Source organism: Salvelinus alpinus, chromosome 23 (assembly GCF_045679555.1).
Source record: "Salvelinus alpinus chromosome 23, SLU_Salpinus.1, whole genome shotgun sequence".
NCBI classification, from domain to species: Eukaryota; Metazoa; Chordata; class Actinopteri; order Salmoniformes; family Salmonidae; genus Salvelinus; species Salvelinus alpinus.
In genome coordinates, this window is record NC_092108.1 from 42,964,446 (window position 1) to 42,986,571 (window position 22,126).

The 22,126-nt window shown below is 42.0% G+C and overlaps 1 protein-coding gene across 3 annotated transcripts in view; it reads right to left on the reverse strand.

Moving 5' to 3' along the window:
* Positions 1–22,126, reverse strand: part of LOC139551080 (F-box-like/WD repeat-containing protein TBL1XR1) — a 35,548-nt gene that overhangs the window by 10,908 nt on the left and 2,514 nt on the right. For 2 of the 3 annotated variants that reach the window (XM_071362466.1, XM_071362467.1), the window contains exons 3-9: positions 12,899–13,004; positions 9,497–9,642; positions 3,415–3,649; positions 2,378–2,510; positions 781–922; positions 217–280; positions 9–50 (exon numbers count right to left, since the gene is read on the reverse strand). In XM_071362466.1, the coding sequence (XP_071218567.1) occupies positions 9–50; positions 217–280; positions 781–922; positions 2,378–2,510; positions 3,415–3,649; positions 9,497–9,642; positions 12,899–12,956 (820 nt within the window). In that variant the 5' untranslated portion in view covers positions 12,957–13,004. The remainder of the gene's footprint in view (positions 1–8; positions 51–216; positions 281–780; positions 923–2,377; positions 2,511–3,414; positions 3,650–9,496; positions 9,643–12,898; positions 13,005–22,126) is intronic. The other variant, XM_071362469.1, reaches the window with a different exon arrangement.

Below are 22,126 nucleotides of genomic sequence, written 5' to 3' on the forward strand. Positions count from 1 at the left end.
TACGGAACTTTTGCCTTCGAGGTTGCTCTTGAGCCACACAAAGGGGTCCCCTAAATGGACAGAAATATTGTCCATAATGACCTAATTGGACAGACAGCGTCACTCCTCCCCTCGCCTGTGAGCAAAAGCTTATATTGTTCGTCTAAAACTAAGGATTCAAGCCAACATTTTACGTAAACAATTAGCATGCCCATAGTGTATCTTTAAATTGCTTACCGTCTTTAGTCCATATTCTGGCAAAGCCATCGTATGAGCCTGTGGCTAGGAGCGTACCCTCACTCTGAAAGATAGAAATTCCTCAGTTAGTCATTTTTGGGACCAAAACCAAACCTTTTCAATAACCTGAAGTTCTGGGTTTCTGTTACACCCCAAATTAGGACAAAACATGGCACTGATCCTAACTTGAGATTTGTGAATTACTCAAATCTTAGCTTAAATCTCCTGATGACAAACATTTGAGAAAGTCAGTTTTTCCTAATTATCTCGAGTTGTGATTTGGCCAAAAGTACATAAAAATGCTGGTTCAGTATCCTCCAGCAACTTGTAGAGCAGGGAGAAATGACAGCCTGCTCTACTGTAAGTCTATATTCTGAGTAGCGGTAGTGAAAGCCCTGCATTTTCCATGGGAGGGAACGAAGCCTTCCCATATATCCGGTTGGGAAGCGCTGCCAGAGAATGCCTTTGGCAGCCGAGACACACACGCACACCAGAGTGTGTACACACACAGTCTGTCTGCCCCCACCCCTCAAAACACACACACACATTCTCTCTCTAACCCACATTCCAGTCCAGTGAGGTGACGTCTTTGTTGCTGGGTACGTCCTGACCCCCCTCCCGTATGCAGTGTCTCAGCACCAGCTGGGTGGAGCTGCCTGTGCTGTTCTCACTCAGGTTCCAGATCCGCGCCGTTGAATCCCCAGACCTGCGCGCGCACACACACATACACGGTACACACTGTCATCTAATGTGCAACTTCTTTGGCTGCTTGTCAGCCTAAAACATAGCATCATTAACCCTTTACCCTTGTGGGAATTGGACTATAGCAATAGGGCTAAATGGAATCTTAAAATACTCTGGATACATTCAGTGAAATGACAAGACTAATTCCTGGGGTAGGTGGGGTAGGTGCAACATAAGATAAAAAAAACAACAAGTGTTTGAGTGAGAGGACTAACTGGTGTCTCCAAGTGGCCACACACATCTCCAAAGCGTACGTAGTTCCTAAGCATTTTCAATACACTTTTATGACTAAAAGAAAAGAAGAGTCAACTATAAGTAACTTTTTTTTTGTTTTTTTTTTTAGCTCTCCTAGCTGGGCTGTTGAGGCGCTAGAGCAAGCACACTTGTAGTTGTTTCGTTTGGAACACAACCCTGCATCCCCGACATCACACAATTACTGTTGTTTACGCAATCCAAAAGCGGTCCATTTTAAATAGCAATCTGGGTCAGGTGGGCATGATTTGAAAGCTTGCTCTATTGCCAACCTGACTAGTTAATAAAATACGATCTTACAGTATAAAATACGATCTTACAGTGTTAGGCTTTCACAAGGCGATTCAGAGAAACAGGTCGTAATTTGTGCGCGCATAGAAAGAGTCATGAGTGCATTCAGGTGCATTTGCTGCGGCAAGTTTTCTTCACAATAAACCAACGGCGGCTCATTCTGTTCGGAACAGAATCATTAAGCCTAGGCCTACTCACCAAACAGATGTCATGGCCGTAATTCATCACCATGCAACGTTCAATGTGGAATTGTTAATCCGTTTAGAAAATCCCAAAGAACATGCAGAATAAACTAAATTGAACATCTGTCTGTGTATCTCTGAAAACATTGTCTTTCAACTCACCAAATTGAGCCCTGTTTAAAATAAATCACTCTGAGGAGAGAGCTCTGACGTCATGTATAGCAGGTTACTGTACAGACACTACGTTCCAATTTAGGCACTTATTAGTGCCAAAATCTTCAATTTTCAAACTGTATACGGGTACGTGTGTAAAGGGCTAATAAAACACACACTTCTCAGGATTAAATTAGATGTGCGAGTACGTAAGCCTGCCAAATATACACATGCTTTATCTTAAGTTAACCAACCAACACTCTGTTGTAAACTTCCCTGATTAAGTTCTGCTCATCAAAATGTAGGTCAACGCATGAAAACTGCCAATGCTATATGAAGGGGGAATTTACTTCATGAACAAAAAGCATTTAACTTTAGGCTGTCTTTCACTAGAAACAGGGATAGAGAAGTAGAAGGAGACAGTGAGTGATAGGAAGGTGAGAGAAAAAGGAGAGAAGACAGACAGTGAAACCGAAGGAGAGAGAAAGAGAAGTTAGAAAGAGAAAAGAAACAGAAGGATAAAGGAGTCGGTTCTGTACCCTGAGGCGAGCAGGTCATTGACGGGGTTCCAGGCACAGATGAACACCTCGGACTCGTGGCCACGCAGCACCATGGCCTTGTTCTGGGGAATCTCAACGTCCCCGTCCACCTCCATCATGTCTGCATGGTGGTCTGGAGGGGAGGTGATGGAATACACCATAGAGTTAGATAGAGGACTCAACTTTGTATCAAATGGATTATATCCATCTTGTCCGCTTACCATCACATTGAGGTCTTGGGCTACGCCCTAAATCTCCCAACTGTGCACTTGAACATTCCCTGATTATCATTTAAAAGTGCAGGATTGATGTAAGCATTGGCTGAAGGGAGTTTCGACCACTGTAAAAATGCATGACGGAAGAAACCTCAATATTTTCATTGGTCCGGCTTGTCAAGTAGCACCTAAACCTACGCTAGTGTTAGTAGGAATGATTTGGAGAGGAAAAGGTTGTGCTTTAAACTTTAAACTCAAGGAGGTGATTATGTAGCTCTATGTATTGTAAATCATTTGTACTGTTATGACCAGGGGTTAAACAAATCCAATCTTAATTCAATTCCCTCTTCCAATAAATTCCATTTAATTCAATTCAAACTCCAGGTCAGTCTTTGAATTCAGAGACAATTCAAGTCCTCTCAAGTCCAATGTTAGGTGAATTACATTTCTAGTTCAATATTATCCCCAAGAATTCCCCAAATTCCAATTTGATTTCAATTCCCTCAGGCTTTCAGGGCGATAATGTCAATGTTCAGACAGCGTCGCTATACCAGAAATATACAAAATCAGTTGAAATTATTTCTAACAAATCTTGCAGTAAATTTGATACTAAGTGCATTCATTTCATTAACTGACTAAATGTTTTTACAATTCAACACAATTCCAAAACTTGAATTCAATAGAATTCCCTTCATAAGTTAATAAAAAAATGGAATTGGAATTTCAAATAAAATTGGAATTGAACCCAACCCTGGTTATGTTAACTATTATGTAAAATTCAACAAAAATAAAAGAGGTGTCATAATGAAAGGTTCTGCTCACTTGCTAAGGCGTGGGCACCATTCTCCTCGCCGTTGGCAGCAGTTCCACCCTCTCCGTTCTTGGTGCCGCTGGGCTGGGGGCCCTGGGTGCCACTGGCGCTGCCAGCCCCAGCTGCCTGCTGCTGATGGGCCAGCTTTTCCCGGTAGGCCTGCTGCCGTGTCTGCACCACATCGGGCATCACAGCGTCGATCAGAGACAGCGACTCGATGGGCCGCCCATCAAACAGAGTGCCATCCTGGGTGACATGATACAGGGGTCGCAGCATTAACTTTCAGAAATCTGCATTTTCAAAACGCTGACCGTCAAATAAATCTGCGATTTAATCTGCATTGCATATAGGAATGGGCATTTGGCCTTTGACTGTACAAGTACTCGCATGAGCTATTTTTTTAGAACAAGGGAAAAAATGTGCACATTTATCTATATGCCAACAGTGTGCAACAAAGCCTAATTTATCAAAAAACCATTACAGATAACGAATCCTAATTGCCTCATATATCCAGTTAATGAAAAACAAGTGCCATTTAACATTAATTATTGAAACTGTAACTGGTTATATTATATCGTGGAACATAATCTTCAAAATGGCGGCAGCTAGCCTAGTGGTTAGAGCGTTGGGCCAGTAACCGAAAGGTTTCTGGATCGAATCCCCGAGCTGACAATGTAAAAATCTGTCGTTCTGGCCGAGCAAGGCAGTTAACCCACTGTTCCCTGGGCGCCGAAGACGTGGATGTCAATTATGGAAGCCCCCCACAACTCTTTGATTCAGAGGGGTTGGGTTAAATGCGGAGACACATTTCGCGTTAACGCAGGATTATACGTTTTTCACACAGAAAAGTACAAATTCAGCAAATTTTTGTCATCATGAATTTTTACGACAGCCAACTTTTACTTTGTGGCTGTGGTAACTAGTGATAACCACAAAGTAGCCTAAGAGGAAAATTACGTAGTTATTCCAAAACTGCAGCTCATTGTGGGAACACATATTTCCCTACTTCAACCAGTCCATTTTGAATTTGTGCAAAAAAATGTAGCTCATGTATCCCATCAGTTAGATACGTTTTTATACGCATTTATTTCTGTAGGCGCACTCAGCACTTCTGTGTAAAGGGCGCGGTCGGACGAAAAACGAGTTAGTGAGACACAAACGAGCTAGTGAGACAGAGGGGAAAGGGAATTTAGGCAGCAGAACCGTGTGATGCCTGGCCTGTTTTTTTTTTGTGTCCCACAAATGCACAAATGGAACACTAGAATCAAAGCAAATGAACGTTGTCTTCAAGACAACATTGACCAAAATGTTTACAGTATAAAAAATATTTAAAAAATTGACCTCCGGGTTAAAGATTGAGTTTTGACATCAGTTTGAGTACTCAAGCCCATTCCTAGTTTCACATTGAAAGTCAGTGTTTTTTTTGCTTCAATTGAGTGATACAGGGCATGCAACTAGTTTTTCTTCACACAAAATGCATTAGTGCAACACATTAGGCAGAAAACCGTTATCAGATGACAACAGAAGAAGTGCTAATCTATTTGGCTACCAGCCACGCAAGTAAATTAGCGTACAAAGAAAAAGCAAGGTATTTTTTTCAAAAACGATGCATATTTTTTTTATGTTTATCATAGAAAGAATGTAACCAGCTACATTTCCTAATGTTTTGTTTGAAGTTAATCTTGCATTTTAAATTTGCGACTGGAGAAAAAAAATACACCGGAGAAAAGTAACCTATACATCAGTCAGAGCGCTGTCTGGTGGTTCAATGACAAGAGCAAATAAATGTAATCCCAGTGGAGAAGTGCAACTGAATTTTCAATAGGAAGCACTTTAGATATCCGTTTACAAAATGCAGCAAGAACTTTTCTACATTTTAACGTTCCTTTTCTATGTAAAAAAACGCATCATCCTGCATTAACACGACCTGAGACATGCGTTTCAACACAGCAGTTGCCATTAACCAGTGATACAGGTTCAGAAACGTTTTCATTAAAAAAGGGGAATTCCACTCAAAAGTTAAAATTTGATGTTTCGTTCTTAACCTTCTAATATTTCAACAGATATGTCTAACATAGGGCTGGGCGATATAGCCTAAATATCATATCACAACATTTTTCACTTATTAGACTGTATGACGCTATTTTATGTTTTTGATTAATAAAAGTTCTAAATATAACCCTAGGGTGGCAACACAAATTGTAAGTGACTGCAATGGGGCTTTCTTCATTCTGATTGTTTTATACTGTTCAAACCAAACCAAATTCAGCCTTTTAAACAATTTCTGCATTTCTTGCACTTTTGTTATAATTTCCACACTGTGCCATGCAGGGCTGCAAGATATGGGCACACATCTAGGCCTGGTTAATTGAACTGTTTGAATCACATAATTATTATTCTAATACTATTGGCGGAACATAGTGGGCAGGGAGCTCCTTGAATGCATTTATTTCTTTATTATTGAATGATTAAAACATACAATATACCTGCGTAAAGCCACTCAACAACTACATCACATTAGTCATCCAACAGACTCCCATCCAGAGCGACACACACAAGCAACCAGGGTCAACGCCCTGCTCAAGTGCACGTCGACAGATCTCACAAGGTCAAAAAACGGGGACCTGAACCAGCGATCCATCAGCCACCGGCCTAAGCTCCCAACCGCCAGCCCTCCAAGACCCCCCCCCCCCCCCCCACAGATCCCCAAGAGCTGCCCCTCAACCATCCGAGACCCCCCTCCCTCCACTCAGAAAAAATATACAGTAATCCCTCGTTTATCGCGGGGGTTACGTTCCGAAAATGACCCGCGATAAGTGAAATCCGCGAAATAGAAAACTTCTTTTTTTTTTTACAATTAGCAACTATTACATGTATACAAATACAGTGACTCACGTGTAGGCCGTTTCACTGCTCTTCAGACTGGGCCGCTGCATCCTGACTGCGCTCTGCAGTGTTCTCTTCTTCTGAAGCCCGCGGTGCAGGTGTGTTTGTTCGGGAGAAGAGCATAGTGATAGGCAGCTGTTGTCGCTCTTTTTTCTTCTTTGCAAAAAGATCCTTGTACACCGACATGCCACCATCGATTACGTTGGAGAACTGTAATGAACGGCTCATCAAAGGGTCCCATTCCTCAGCTACTCGCTTAAGTTCAGTGGCCATTCGCACCATGGTTGCTAAGCGACCAAGCGTTAGTCCTTCCTTCCTTCCTGGCCAACTTAATGTAAATTTGCCAAGCTGTTTTATGTACGTACACATAACTGCACGAGACGACAAAATGATAGCACAATTCGTAGCATGTTTTGATACAAGAAGCGGGAGTGAGTTTTTAGCGAATCAGAATGCAGAGCACAATGCACCAAAAAAAAATAAAAAATGCATTATGAAAATCCGCGAAATAGCGAATCCGCGATAAGTGAACCGCGAAGTGGCGAGGGATCACTGTATTGCATTTCTCCACCCCCCCCCCCATGCACCAGCAAAATAAACAAAAGAGAGAGAAAAAAAAAAACAGAAAACAATGCAAAAAACAAAGACATCAAGGACAACAAAGACCGTAACAGCCAACTGAATATGTTTGAGTGCATGTATGGAACTATTTACCTGTGTGTGTGTCCGTGTACGTGCAGATTTGAATGAGTGTGTGTGTATATGCATGTGTACAAACAGCAGCACGGCATCAGCCTCTGGCAAACAGGCATTAGCTGTAAAAACACTGTTCCACACCGTCATTCAAACTTACGTTTTGTTTTATTCAGACTTTATTTTTTATTTTTTTTACTTATCTTTGACCGTCATTCTATCCCCCGCCCAGCAACTCCACTCCCACTTGTCTCCAATTCCATATCCCAGCCCTCTGCTTCCCTCAGATCTCTGCTGGCCACCCTCTTCGGATTTATACGCACCATATATCTTTCAACTTTGCTGTGCTGTTTGACATACAATTTCAATCCATCTAATCAAATAGAATCCAAAGACAGCGAGTTGAAGATAAATACTTTAACTAAGAGTATTAGTATATTATTAATTGACTAACCCGGTCTCTCCAGATCTACCAACAGCACTATTTATAGGGTCTATTTTAGATCAATGTTCTGCATTGTCAGCCATTCCTGAACCTGAGACCAGAAACAGGCTACCTACCTGAGGGCCATACCAAAATAAATGGTCTATTGATTCTGTATCCTCACAACAAAATCTGCAGAGCTTCGATGATTGAATGCCCCAAATATTCAACATTTTGTTGGTGGCAAGAATTCTATATAATAATTTTAGCTGAAAAGCACAAAGTCTTGAATTTTGGGTAGTTTTATAAACTCAGCAACAACAAAAAACCATCCCTTTTTCAGGACCCTGTCTTTCAAAGATCATTCGTAAAAATCCAAATAACTTCACAGATCTTCATTGTAAAGGGTTTAAACACAGTTTCCCATGCTTGTTCAATGAACCATAAACAATTAATGAACATGCACCTGTGGAACGGTCGATAAGACACTAACAGCTTACAGACGGTAGAAAATTAAGGTCAGTTATGAAAACTTAGGACACTAAAGAGGCCTTTCTAATGACTCTGAAAAACACCAAAAGAAAGATGGCCAGGGTCCCTGCTCATCTGCGTGAATGTACCTTCGGCATGCTGCAAGGAGGCATGAGGACTGCAGATGTGGCCAGGGCAACAAATTGCAATGTCCGTACTGTGAGACACCTAAGAAAGCGCTACAGGGAGACAGGACGGACAGCTGATCGTCCTCGCAGTGGCAGACCACGTGTAACAACACCTGCACAAGATTGGTACATCCAAACATCGCACCTGCAGGACAGGGTTTTTGGATATAAAAGAGACTTTATCGAACAAAAGGAACATGTATTGAGTAAATGAATGTCTGCTGAGTGCAACCATATGAAGATCATCAAAGGTAAGGGATTAATTTTATCTCTATTTCTGACATGTGTAACTGTTCTACTTGGCTGGCTACTGTTTGTAATGATTTGTCTAGTGGGCTATGTTCTCAAATAATCGTAAGGTATGCTTTCACTATAAAGCATTTTTTAAATCTGACACCGTGGTTGGATTCACAAGAAGTTAATCTTTAAACCTATGTAAAATATGTTTTGTTTTCTGAATTTTTATAATGAGTATTTCTGTATTTGAATTTGGCACCCAGCAGTTTCACTGGCTGTTGAAGAGGTGGGACGCTACCGTCTCACGTGCCCAAGAGAGGTTAAAAACAAAATACCCTTTTCAAACATCTTTCCCATAAATACAGGTATTTTATCAACCAGCACATTTGAGTTCAGCCATAATATTTGTTGTGCATTGTTGTTTGACACGAAAATGAATTTATTATTGACAGGGTAGAAACCAAAGTGTTGGTCAATGTTTCCAGGGGACCGTAATGAGATGTTTTCTCAAACCATGTAGCTAGCTAACATATGTTTCACCTATTCTTCTCGGATTTAAGATATTGTTGCAGAAACACTGGTACCAGGCTGTATTAGCTTTATACATTTGTTCTGACTCTTAGTACATTTAGCAAGCTAGCTAGCCAGCTAACTAGCAATTAGCATTAGCTAAAAAGCAAAAAATATTTATTTTAGTCACAAATGGCTAAGAAAATACAAAATAGCAGATAGTGTATCTTACTGAGTGTATCTTACTGTCTGCAAACTACTATTAGATTGTGTAATTATAGAACACATGGAAAGCAGCATTTTTTTCACCAACATCTTGTTCCATCTATCTGACCATGCAGACTGCCGAGTGAACGAAAAGAAAGTGTTCGTGACTCCGTGGTCGAACAACTGCTCTCTCCTTGTGTGACAGGGGCAGGGCTTTGTGTTTGGAAGTGGCATGCAGCAGGAGGGAGAAAGACGACTCAAGTAGCAAACGGAGTAAACTATAAAAACGGACATTATACCTGCCTGAGTTGCGTATCACATTTAACCAACCAAACATTGAAATACCGTTATAGATTGTAAAGTAAAACCCCAAACCGGTCAATGCATCAATACCGGTATATAGTAAAATGTGGTATACCACCCGGTTAGTTTGGGGTACAGTCAGTAAATAGGAAAGTTAGCATTGTGGGTACTGACCTCATTGATGCTGACTTCTGCCTCCACGTACTGCAGGCCCTTCTGGATGATGGAGATGAGGGCAGCAGGGGGAACCAGGGCTCCGTTGATATTGGACTGGCTGATGTGGCTTTCTATGCCAAAGGTGAACGCCGAGTGGGAGAAGCCTGACAGAAGGATGGAGCGAGAGGAAGGGGAAAATGAGTTGCACACCACTGTCCTTCAAATCGCCACACCACTGCATCACTGTTTACATTCACCTTGCAGAGTTTACACTCAGCGGGCAAAACTGGTTGAAATTATATCATAATAATGTAATTTCAACCAACGTCTGGTTGTAATAAACAATTGAACTGGCTTTGCCCGCTGGGCCGCACTCAGTTAAGATTCATTTTGGGGATTATGGTAGCTGAAATGTTTGCGATATTAAGCATTTTCCCTGGATTTAAGCTAGATAAATTGCAAATGGAAAATGTATTGCTTTCCCAAATATTTCAAAAAACAATTTTCAAAAGGGTTAGACACTTATTTCCGGAACCGACTACAGCACAATGTAATCGGTAGCTGACTCTATAACCACTCCTATCTGTCATATCTTTTTTATTTTTTATCTGAGACTATAGGAAAGTCTTTGTCCTAAGGCCTGGAGGGAAGCCAAAGTAATTCCGCTACCCAAGAGTGGTAAAGCGGCCTTTACTGGTTCTAACAGCAGACCTATAAGCTTGCTGCCAGCTCTTAGCAAACTGTTGAAAAAAATTGTGTTTGACCAAATACAATGCTATTTCTCTGTAAACGAATTAACCAAAGACTTTCAGCATGCTTATAGAGAAGGGCACTCAACATGTACTGCACTGACACAAATGACTGAAGATTGGTTGAAAGAAATTGATAAGATTGTGGGAGCTGTACTGTTAGATTTCAGTGCAGCCTTTGATAATAATATTGACCATAACCTGTTGTTGAAAAAACGTGTGTGTTATGGCTTTTCAACCTCAGTTCTGAATCCACGATTTGGCAATCTAATAGAACTCAAAGGGTTTTCTTTAATGGAAGCTTCTCTAATGTCAAACATGTAAAGTGTGGTGTACCGCAGGGCAGCTCTCTAGGCCCTCTACTCTTTTCTATTTTTACAAATGACCTGCCACTGGCATTAAACAAAGCATATGTGTCCATGTATGCTGATGATTCAACCATATATGCATCAGCAACCACAGCTAATGAAATCACTGAAACCCTTAACAAAGAGTGGCAGTCTGTTTTGGAATGGGTGGCCAGTAAAAAACTAGTCCTGAACATCTCCAAAACTAAGAGCATTGTATTTGGTACAAATCATTCCTTAAGTGCTATATCACAGCTGAATCTGGTAATGAATGGTGTGGCTGTTGAACAAGTTGAGGAGACTAAATTACTTGGCGTTACCTTACATTGTAAACTGTCTTGGTCAAAACATATAGATTGAATGGTTGCAAAGACGGGGAGAGGTCTGGCAGTAATAAAGACATGCTCTGCTTTTTTGACACCACACTCCAAAAAGCAAGTTCTGCAGGCTCTAGTTTAGTCTAATCTTGATTATTGTCCAGTCGTGTGGTCCAGTGGTGCAAGGAAAGACCTAGTTATGCTGCAGCTGGCCCAGAACAGAGCGGCACATTTTGCTCTTAATTGTAATCAGAGGGCTGATATAAATACTATGCATGCCAGTCTCTCTTGGCTAAGGGGTTGAGGAGAGACTGACTGTATCACTTCTTTTTATAAGAAGCATTAATGTGCTGAAAATCCCAATTTATTTGCATAGTCAATGTACACAGCTCTGACACACACACTTATCCCACCAGACATGCCACCAGGGGTCTTTTCATAGTCCCCAAATACAGAACAAATTCAAGAAGACATACAGTATTATATAGAGCCCTTATTGCATGGAACTTTCTTCCATCTCATATTTCTCAAATAAACAGCAAACATGGTTTCAAAAAACAGATAAAGCAACACCACACCTCTCCCCTATTTGACCTAGACAGTTTGTGTGTATGCAATGATATGTAGGCTGTGTGCGCCTTTTTAAAAATGTATGTAGTTCTGTCCTTGAGCTGTTCTAGTCTAATTATGTTCTGTATTATGTTTCATGTTGTGTGTGGACCGCAGGAAGAGTAGCTGCTGCTTTTGCAACAGCTAATGGTGATCCTAATATAATAACAAATACCAAATGTTTATGTGTAGATATACAGCGCATTCGGAAAGTATTCAGACCCCTTCAGGTGCATCCTGTTTCCATTGATCTTCCTTTATTGGAGTCCACCTGTGCTAAACTCAATTAATTGGACATGATTTGGAAAGGTAGTCACCTGTCAGAGCAAAAACCAAGCCATGAGGTCGAAGGAATTGTCCGTAGAGCTCAAAAACAGGATTGTGTCGAAGCACAGATCTGGGGAAGGGTACCAAAAAGATTCTGCAGCATTGAAGAACCCCAAGAACACCCTGGCCTCAATCATTCCTAAATGGAAGAAGTTTGGAACTGCTGGCCGCCCGGCCAAACTAAGCAATTGGGGGAGAATGGCTTTGGTCATCTTTCTGACCAAACTTCCCTGACCAAGAATCCGATGGTCACTGACAGAGCTCCAGAGTTCCTTTGTGGAGATGAGAGAACCTTCCAGAAGGACAACCATCTCTGCAGCCCTCCACCAATCAGGCCTTTATGGTAGAGTGGCCAGACGGAAGCCACTCAGTAAATGACAAACCTGGCACCATCCATACTGTGAAGCATCATACCGTGGGGATGATTTTCAGCGGCAGGGAGACTAGTCAGGATCGAGGGAAACGAACGGAGCAAAGTACAGAAAGATCCTTGATAAAAACCTGCGCCAGAGCGCTCAGGACCTCAGACTGGAGCGAAGGTTCACATTCAGAGATTGTCCTGAAGCCACTCCTGCGTTGGCTTGGCTGTGTGCTTAGGGTCGTTGTCCTGCTGAATGTCCTTGAGTGTTTCAGCCTGAGCCCGGACTTGAACCCGATCTAACATCTATGGAGAGACTTGAAAATAGCTGTGCAGCGATGCTCCAGATCCAAACTGACAGAGCTTAAGAGGATCTGCAGAGAAGAATGGGAGAAACTCCCCAAATACAGGTGTGCCAAGCTTGTAGCATCATACCCAAGACGACTCGAGGCTGTAATCGCTGCCAAAGGTGCTTCAACAAAGTAATGAGTAAAGGGTCTGAATACTTATGTAAATGTGATATTTCCGTTTTTATTTTTGCAAACATTTCCAAAAAACGGTTTTTGCTTTGTCATTATGGGGTAGTTTGTAGATTGATGAGGATTTTTTAAAATCCATTTTGGTATAAGGCTATATAACGTAACAAAATGTTATAAAAAGTGAAGGGGTCGGAATACTTTCCGAAGGCACTGTAGATCAGATGTGGGTCTTACCTGACTCTTGCAGGTATCTGTACACCAGGAAGTTGACCTCATCACTGCTAATGCTCATTTTTAATCCTGGTGGTCAAACCATGGGGTCAGCGAAGGGAATGGGAGCCTAGGAAGAGCGAGAGACACACACACACACACACATAGTTACAACACAGCCTGACAAAATATGAATGCTGTACAGCTTGTGTTATACTCAGATACTTAAACAGATTAAAACAGACACTTCAAATGAACCCAGTGCCTTCATCATGGTTGAACATTTGAATGCTTGCCGATGGACTTCAGCTTATCACTACACTGATTAGTGACTAGGCATCTAGTTGGAACTGAGCTTGCTTTTGAACTTGGGAGTCTTGGCGAGTGGCAACATTTACAATCTAGACTACATGTTGAAAGTCAATGGATAGTAGATCCATGCAAATAGAGTGCAAATACCCTGAGTCAATTCCCAAGTCAATAAAACAAGGTGTAAAATGACACGAACTCACAACGCAGAGTTCCACACTAACATTTTCCCCTGGTGGCACTGGTGCCTCTAACGGTTTCAGTTAGTGGCACCAGCCCATGATTTGGTGGCACCCCCTAAACATATTTGCAGTGTCACACACGCCTGCTTGTTGAATATCTCATCCCAAAATCATGGACATCAATATGGAGTTGGTCTCCCCTTTGCTGCCATAACAGCCTCCACTCTTCTGGGAAGGCTTTCCACTAGATGTTGGAACATTGTTGCAGGGACTTGCTTCCATTCAGCCACAAGAGCATTAGTGAGGTTGGGCACCGATGTTGAGCGCTTAGACCTGGCTCGCAGTCGGCGTTCCAATTCATCCCAACGGTGTTCAAAGCGGTTGAGGTCAGGGCTCTGTGCAGGCCAGTCAAATTCTTCCACACCTATCTCGACAAACCATTTCTGGACCTCGCATTTCGCACGGGGGCAATGTCATGCTGAAACTGGAAAGGGCATTCTGCAAACTGTTGCCACAAAGTGGGAAACAAATTTTGACACTAGAATATTAGGACACACAGGCCATTTTGAAAACGAGAAATAGCTTTTTAGGGGCAGTCTCCCTCTTTAATAGCGACACTAGTTGCTTCCAAAGTTGTGTTTTTCCCCCCCATTGTATTTTGAAATATTATACAATAGGGCTGGGAATTGCCATTGACCTGACGACACGATATTATCACGATACCTAGGTGCCATTACGATATGTATTGCGATTCTCACAATTCTATATGTATTGTGATTCGATACTGCGATCTGATGCTCCAAACATATCGCTCATTATGTCTGCTGCAGACAAGCGAGAGCATGAGAAAATTAGTTATAGGGTGTAAAATACCAGCGTTTTGGCACTAGTACAGCTGACTAGCGTTAGCTAATATCTAAAACCGATACTTTGACTCCTCCAAGTATCAATATAAGCGTTCAAAAATAATATTGTGATATGCAACTATCGTTTTTCCCCCATCACTATTATACAATCATGAGGGGGGACAGTGTGTGAGGCTTGCACATTACAACAGCAAGCCCCAGCTAAACAGGCAGGCACAGCAGCAGGGCAGACACAGGAATCATGAGGATAATGCAATTTACTGTTTAACAAATTAATGGTTTTATCTGCCCCAAAATTTGAACGTTTTGATTGAGGTGACCAAGTAGAATGTGCAGCTTGCACCAGTGCGACCAATTTAAAAATGTTACTTGCACAGCTAAAGGGTCACAAAATGTGACTAAATGGTCTCAGTCTGTAGCCCTGCCAAAAATTGACATAACACCATATCAAATGGGCATGCCTTTTGATCCCTGACCTTGCCTGACCTACTTTGGGCCAAATTCATAACACTCTGTGGTTACAGCCAAAGTTATCATCATCAATTGGCAGTACAATCATGGAGTTAAATTCCATCCTGGCCCTTAGGCACGGCACCAGTTTCCATTCATTACCCCCACAAATGGAAATAATTACTGAGCCCTCCTTAAGAGGGCAGGCTGATTCATGTGGACAAAACCACTGGGGGAAAGGAAACAGGGGGGGGGGGGTTGGGAATAACATCCCGAATAGTTTGTATCCCTGAGATGCCTATTTATTCAAGTGAGCCACACACTGTTTAAACAGGACCGTGGAAATAAACAGGGACGGACGTGTAGGATGGCTGGATTGGAACTTCTAGCACTTCATCATGCTAGCCCACTGAAAAGTACACACAGACCAGATATGATATCTAATGGTGATCAAATCAAGAGAGCCTTGGACTCTGGAGATGCACTTCACGACACACAGACAGAATCATGACAATGTTGGGAATGGGATCGTATTGCAATATGTTGGCGTTAGTCACGGGTACAGCTGATGGGTTTGGTTGTACATTCGGGATAACACACAGGAGACACCCATAGTTGGTCCTATTCACATCGACTATGAGGGGTGAGGTCGCCGAGAAACAAGCGGTGTCTACATTTCCAGATATACAGTTGAAGTCGGAAGTTTACATACACCTTAGCCAAATACATTTAAACTCAGTTTCTCACAATTCCTGACATTTAATCCTAGTAAAAATTCCCTTTCTCTGGTCAGTTAGGATCACCACTATATTTTAAGAATGTGAAATGTCAGAATAATAGTAGCGAGAATGATTTACTTCAGGTTTTATTTCTTTCATCACATTCCCAGTGGGTCAGAAGTTAACATACACTCAATTAGTATTTGGTAGCATTGCCTTTAAATTGTTTAACTTGGGTCAAACGTTTCAGGTAGCCTTCCACAAGCTTCCCACAATAAGTTGAGTGAAGTTTGGCCCATTCCTCCTGACAGACCTGGTGTAACAGTCAGGTTTGTAGGCCTCCTTGCTCGCACACGCTTTTTCAGTTCTGACCCAAAAAATTCTATAGGATTGAGGTCAGGGCTTTGTGATGGCCACTCCAATACCTTGACTTTGTTGTCCTTAAGCCATTTTGCAACAACTTTAGAAGTATGCTTGGGGTCATTGTCCATTTGGAAGAACCATTTGCGACCAAGCTTTAACTTCCTGAAAGATGTCTTGAGATGTTGCTTCAATATATCCACATAATTTTCCTTCCTCATGTTTCCATCTATTTTGTGAAGTGCACCAGTCCATCCTGCAGCAAAGCACCCCCACAACATGATGCTGCCACCCCCGTGCTTCACGGTTGGGATGGTGTTCTTCGGCTTGCAAGCCTCCCCCTTTTCTTCCGAACATAATGATGGTCATTACGGCGAAACAGTTCCATTTTTGTTTCATCAGACCAGAGGACATTTCTCCAAAAAGTACGACCTTTGTCCCCATGTGCAGTTGCAAACCGTAGTCTGGCTTTTTTATGGCGGTTTTGGAGCAGTGGCTTCTTCCTTGCTGAGTGGCCTTTCAGGTTATGTTGATATAGGACTCGTTTTACTGTGGATATTGAAACTTTTGTACCCCTTTCCTCCAGCATCCTCACAAGGTCTTTTGATGTTGTTCTGGGATTGATTTCCACTTTTCGCACCAAAGTACATTCATCACTGGGAGACAGAACGCGTCGCCTTCCTGATCGGTATGACGGCTGCGTGGTCCCATGGTGTTTATACTTGCGTACTATTGTTTGTACAGATGAACGTGGCACCTTCAGATGTTTGGAAATTTCTCCCAAAGATGAACCAGACCTGTGGAGGTCAACAATTTTTTTCTTGTCTGATTTCTTTTGATTTTCCAATGATGTCAAGCAAAGAGGCACTGAGTTTGAAGGTAGGCCTTGAAATACATCCACAGGTACACCGCCAACTGACTCAAATGAGGTCAATTAGCCTATCAGAAGCTTCTAAAGCCATGACATAATTTTCTGGAATTTTACAAGCTGTTTAAAGGCACAGTCAACTTCTGACCCACTAGAATTGTGATACAGTGAATTATAAATGAAATACTCGTCTGTAAACAGTTGTTGGAATACTTGTGTCATGCACAAAGTAGATGGCCTAACCGACTTGTCAAAACTACAGTTTGTTAACAAGAAATTTGTGGAGTAGTTGAAAAACGAGTTTTAAAGAATCCAACCTAAGTGTACGTAAACTTCCGAACTTCAACTGTAGATCCTGAGAAATAAATCTAAAAAGTTTATTTTATTTTTTTCACACGCACCAGGTGTATGTTATATGCCAAGTACACTGCTCTTCTCGTGTCCCATACCAATAACAGGCAGGGTCCCTTTCCTTGATTCCACACCGCCTCCTCAAAATGCATTGGAGGAGAAGGTCCGAGGTGGTTCACCTCTTATTGGAAAGACGAATTGAGAAAGAGCCAGGGTGTCGTTCTAACTTCTAGCTGCTGAAAAACACCATCCCTCTGGCCAGGATTAGTGAGGTTAAGCCAGACTATAGCCTGGATCCTTGACCTTATTATTTTTTATATGTAACCTTTATTTAACTAGGCAAGTCAGTTAAATTCTTATTTACAATGACGGGGGCTGGGATTAAAAATAACATGACAAATATATAAATATAGGACAACACACAGACATCACGACAAGAGACAACACTACATAAAGAGAGACCTAAGACAACAATATAGCAAGGCAGCAACACATGACAACACAGCATGGTAGCAACATAACATGACAACATGGTAGCAGCACATAACATGGTACAAACATTATTGGGCAAAGACAACAGCACAAAGGACAAGAAGGTAGAGACAACAATACATCACCCAAAGCAACCATAATTGTCAGTAAGAGTGTCCATGATTGAGTCTTTGAATAAAGAGATTGAGGTTACTGTCCAGTTTGAGTGTTTGTTGCAGCTCGTTCCAGTCGCTAGCTGCAGCGAAGTGAAAAGACGAGCAACCCAGGGATGTGTGCGCTTTGGGGACCTTTAACAGAATGTGACTGACAGAACGGGTGTTGTATGTGGAGGATGAGGGTTGCAGTAGATATCTCAGATAGGGGAGAATGAGGCCTAAGAGGGTTTTTATAAATAAGCATCAACCAGTGTGTCTTCGATGGGTATATAGAGATGACGAGTTTACAGAGGAGTATAGAGTGCAGTGATGTATCCTATAAAGAGAATTGGTGGAAAATCTGATGGCCAAAAGGTAAAGATCATCTAGCCGCTCGAGAGCACCTGCCGATCTATACATTATGTCTCCGTAATCTAGCATGGGTAGGATGGTCATCTGAATCAGGGTTAGTTTGGCAGCTGGGGTGAAAGAGGAGCGATTATGATAGAGGAAACCAAGTCTAGATTTAACTTTAGCCTGCAGCTTTGATATGTGCTGAGAGAAGGACAGTGTACCGTCTAGCCATACTCCCAAGTACTTGTATGAGGTGACTACCTCAAGCTCTAAACCCTCAGAGGTAGTAGTCACACCTGTGGGTAGAGGGGCATTCTTCTTACCAAACCACATTACCTTTGATTTAAAGGTGTTCGGAACAAGGTTAAGGGCAGAGAAATCTTGTTGGACACCAAGAAAGCTTTGTTGTAGAGCATTTAACACAAAATCCAGGGAGGGGCCAGCTGAGTATAAGACTATCATCTGCATATAAATGGATGAGAGAGCTTCCTACTGCCTGAGCTATGTTGTTGATGTAAATTGAGAAGAGTGTGGGGCCTAGGATTGAGCCTTGGGATATTCCCTTAGTGACAGGCAGTGGCTGAGACAGAAGATTTTCTGACTTTATACACTGCACTCTTTTGAGAGAGGTAGTTCACAAACCAGGCCAAATACTCCTTAGCCGGCCCACAAGAACGGAATGGTCTACCGTATCAAAAGCTTTGGCCAAGTCAATAAAAATAGCAGCACAACATTGCTTTGAATCAAGGGCAATGGTGACATCATTGAGGACCTTTAAGATTGCACTGACACATCTGTAACCTGAGCGGAAACCAGATTGCATACCAGAGAGAATACTATGGACATCAAGAAAGCCAGTCAGTTGATTAAGTTTTTCCAACACTTTTGATTAACAGGGCAAAATAGAAATAGGCCTATAACAGTTAGGATCAGCTTGATCTCCCCCTTTAAATAAAGGATGAACCGTGGCTGCCTACCAGGCAATGGGAACCTAACCAGAAAGGAGAGACAGGTTAAAAAGGTCAGAGATAGGCTTGGCGATGATAGGGACAGCAACTTTAAAGAAGGGTCTAAACCATTGGACCCAGATGATTTTTTGGAGTCAAGTTTCAGGGGCTCCTTTAGCACCTCAGTGACTGCTTGCAGGGAGAAACTTTGTAGCGGGGCAGGGGAAACAGAGGGAGAAGCATTGGTGATAGTCACATTAGAAGGGGTGGGAGATGAGGAAATGTTGGACGGGCAAGGAAGCATGGCTGATAGATGTCAAATAGAAATCATGACTTAATGAAGTGGTGATTAAAGTGCTCAGCCATGTGCTTCTTGTCAGTAACAACCACATCATCAACTTTAAGGGACATGGGCAGCTGTGAGGAGGGTTTATTCTCCAGGCCTTTAACCGTTTTCCAGATCTCCTTGGGGTTAGACACACAGAGTTTTTATTTTTTTATTTTTTTTTATTTCACCTTTATTTAACCAGGTAGGCTAGTTGAGAACAAGTTCTCATTTGCAACTGCGACCTGGCCAAGATAAGTGGGTCTAAAAGAGAGTGGGCCTTAAACCTCTGATATGAAGAGAAGGTCCCTGGAAGCGTTGATCCTCAGCTCGACTTTATATCGGAGATGCTAACTATGGCGTTGTTGTTCAATACATCAACAAAATAACAACGAAATGCCAGCCATTCTAGCCTTGGACCATTTCTTTCCCTCCACACATTTTAGTGGAAAGGATTGTAGTCCGTTTGTATACAAGCCTCTGTGGGCTATACTGTAGCTTCTACTGTATCTCACCTTTTGCACTTTGCCCACGGACAGCACTCTCTCTCTGAACACGAGGCCCAAGGCTATAAGTGTGAATGCATTAAAACAGCACAGTTTGTATGAGAGTTAATGTGCAGGAAATCATGTCAGATACAGCTCGAGAAGCCAAGTCAAAATGGGTTGAGGCGTTTATTAATGGTCATGGCTGTGTATTCCTACTAACCCACGCAAATATTTACAGCGCTTGGGGGACGAAAAGTATTTTTAAACGTTTTTTTTCCTTCTAGAGCTGGGCGATATGGCCTTTTCAAACTTATCGGTGATTCACAATATATATCTAAAAATGCTAAGGGTCAATACACTATTTCAAACAGTCAGGAATAATCTAATGAATTCCGGCCTTGTAAAATTATACCGAGGCTAAATATAAGATCCACTACAAATGAAAATATTATAACCTGCTTTGTTGCAATAATCACTGATCTGACTATCAAGTCTAGGAAAATTCCCTTTTTGTTACAAATTTAACCAGAACCATGCACAATGCACATCCACTGATAATGGCCAACTTCTTACCAGGCATTATAGAACATTAACACAGGTCTCAAACAATCTCTCAAGCACAAGCCCACCTGCTAGTGAGTAGCCAGCTAAGTTTAGCCAACTTGGATCTACAGTGCATTCGGAAAGTATTCAGACCCCTTGACTTTTTACACATTTTGTTACATTACAGCCCGATTCAAAAAATGTATTTTATATATCCTCATCATTCTACACACAATACCCCATAATTACAAAGTGAAAACAGTGGTTTAGAAAAATGTGCAAATGTATTATAAAAAAACAAAAAGACATACCTTATTTACATAAGTATTCAGACCTTTTATGAGACTTGAAATTGACCTCAGGTGCATCCTGTTTCCATTGATCATCCTTGAGATGTTTCTACAACTTGGTAAATTCAATTGACTGGACATGATTGGGGCGGCAGGTAGCCTAGTGGTTAGAGAGTTGGGCCAGTAACCGAAAGGGTGCAAGATCGAGTCCCCAAGCTGACACGGTAAATATCTGTCGTTCTGCCTCTGAACAAGGCAGTTAACCCACTGTTCCTAGGCCGTCATTGTAAATAAGAATTTGTTCTTAACTGACTTGCCTAGTTAAAAAAAAATATGTAAAGAGTCATTTGGAAAGGCACACAACTGTCTATATAAAAAGGTTCCACAATTGACAGTGCATGTCAGAGCAAAAACCAAGTCATGAGGTCGAAGGACTTGTCCTTTGAGCTCCAACACAGGATTGTGTCGAGGCACAGATCTGGAGAAGGGTAAATAGAACAAGTTTGGACCTATCAAGACTCTTCCTAGAGCTGGCCGCCTGGGCAAACTGAGAAATCAGGGAAGAAGACCCTTGGCTCTAGAACCCGATGGCTCTAGAGTTCTTCTGTGGAGATGGGAGAACCTTCCAGAAGGACAACCATCTCTGCAGCACTTCACCAAATCAGGCCTTTATGGTAGAGTGGCCAGACGGAAGCCACTCCTCAGTAAAAGGCACCTGACAGCCCGCTTGGAATTCTCCAAAAAGGCACCTAAAGGACTCTGACCATGAAACAAAAATCGAACGCTTTGGCCTGAATGCCAAGCGTCACGTCTTAAGGAAACCAGTCACCATTCCTACAGTGAAGCATGGTGGTGGCAAGCATCATGCTGTGGGGATGTTTTTCAACAGCAGAGACTGGGAGATGTCAGGATTGAGGAAAAGATGAATGGGGAAAAGTACAGAGATCCTTGATGCAAACCTGCTCAGGACCTCAGACTAGGGTGAAGGTTCACCTTCCAACAGAACAACAACCCTAAGCACACAGCCAAGACAATGCAGGAGTTGCTTCGGGACAAGTCTCTGAATGTCCTTGAGTGGCCCAGCTAGAGCCCGGACTTGAACCCGATCAAACATTTCTGGAGACATGAAAATAGCTGTGCAGCGACGCTCCCCATCCAACCTGACAGAGCTTGAGAGGATCTGGAGAGAAAAATGGGAGAAACTCCCCAGCTACAGATGTAAATGTGATATTTCAGTTAATACATGTGCAAAATGTTCTAAAAACCTGTTTTTGCTTTGTCATTATGGGGTAGTGTGTGTGTAGAATAATGAGGATATATATTTTTTTTTTAACCAAAATCAATTTAAGAATAAGGCTGTAACGTAACAAAATGTGGAAAAAGTCAAGGGGTCTGAATACTTTCCAAATGCACTGTATTTGCTTGCTAATGGACACACCTTCCTGTCCGTCTCCAACTGTTTGAACAAAATAGCCTGATCACTGTGTTTAGATGTGGAAATCAAGTGGCCTACCTGGACAAGAAGATGCTTATTTCTCAGAACGAGTTGCCAATTCCTTAAATAAATGCGTATT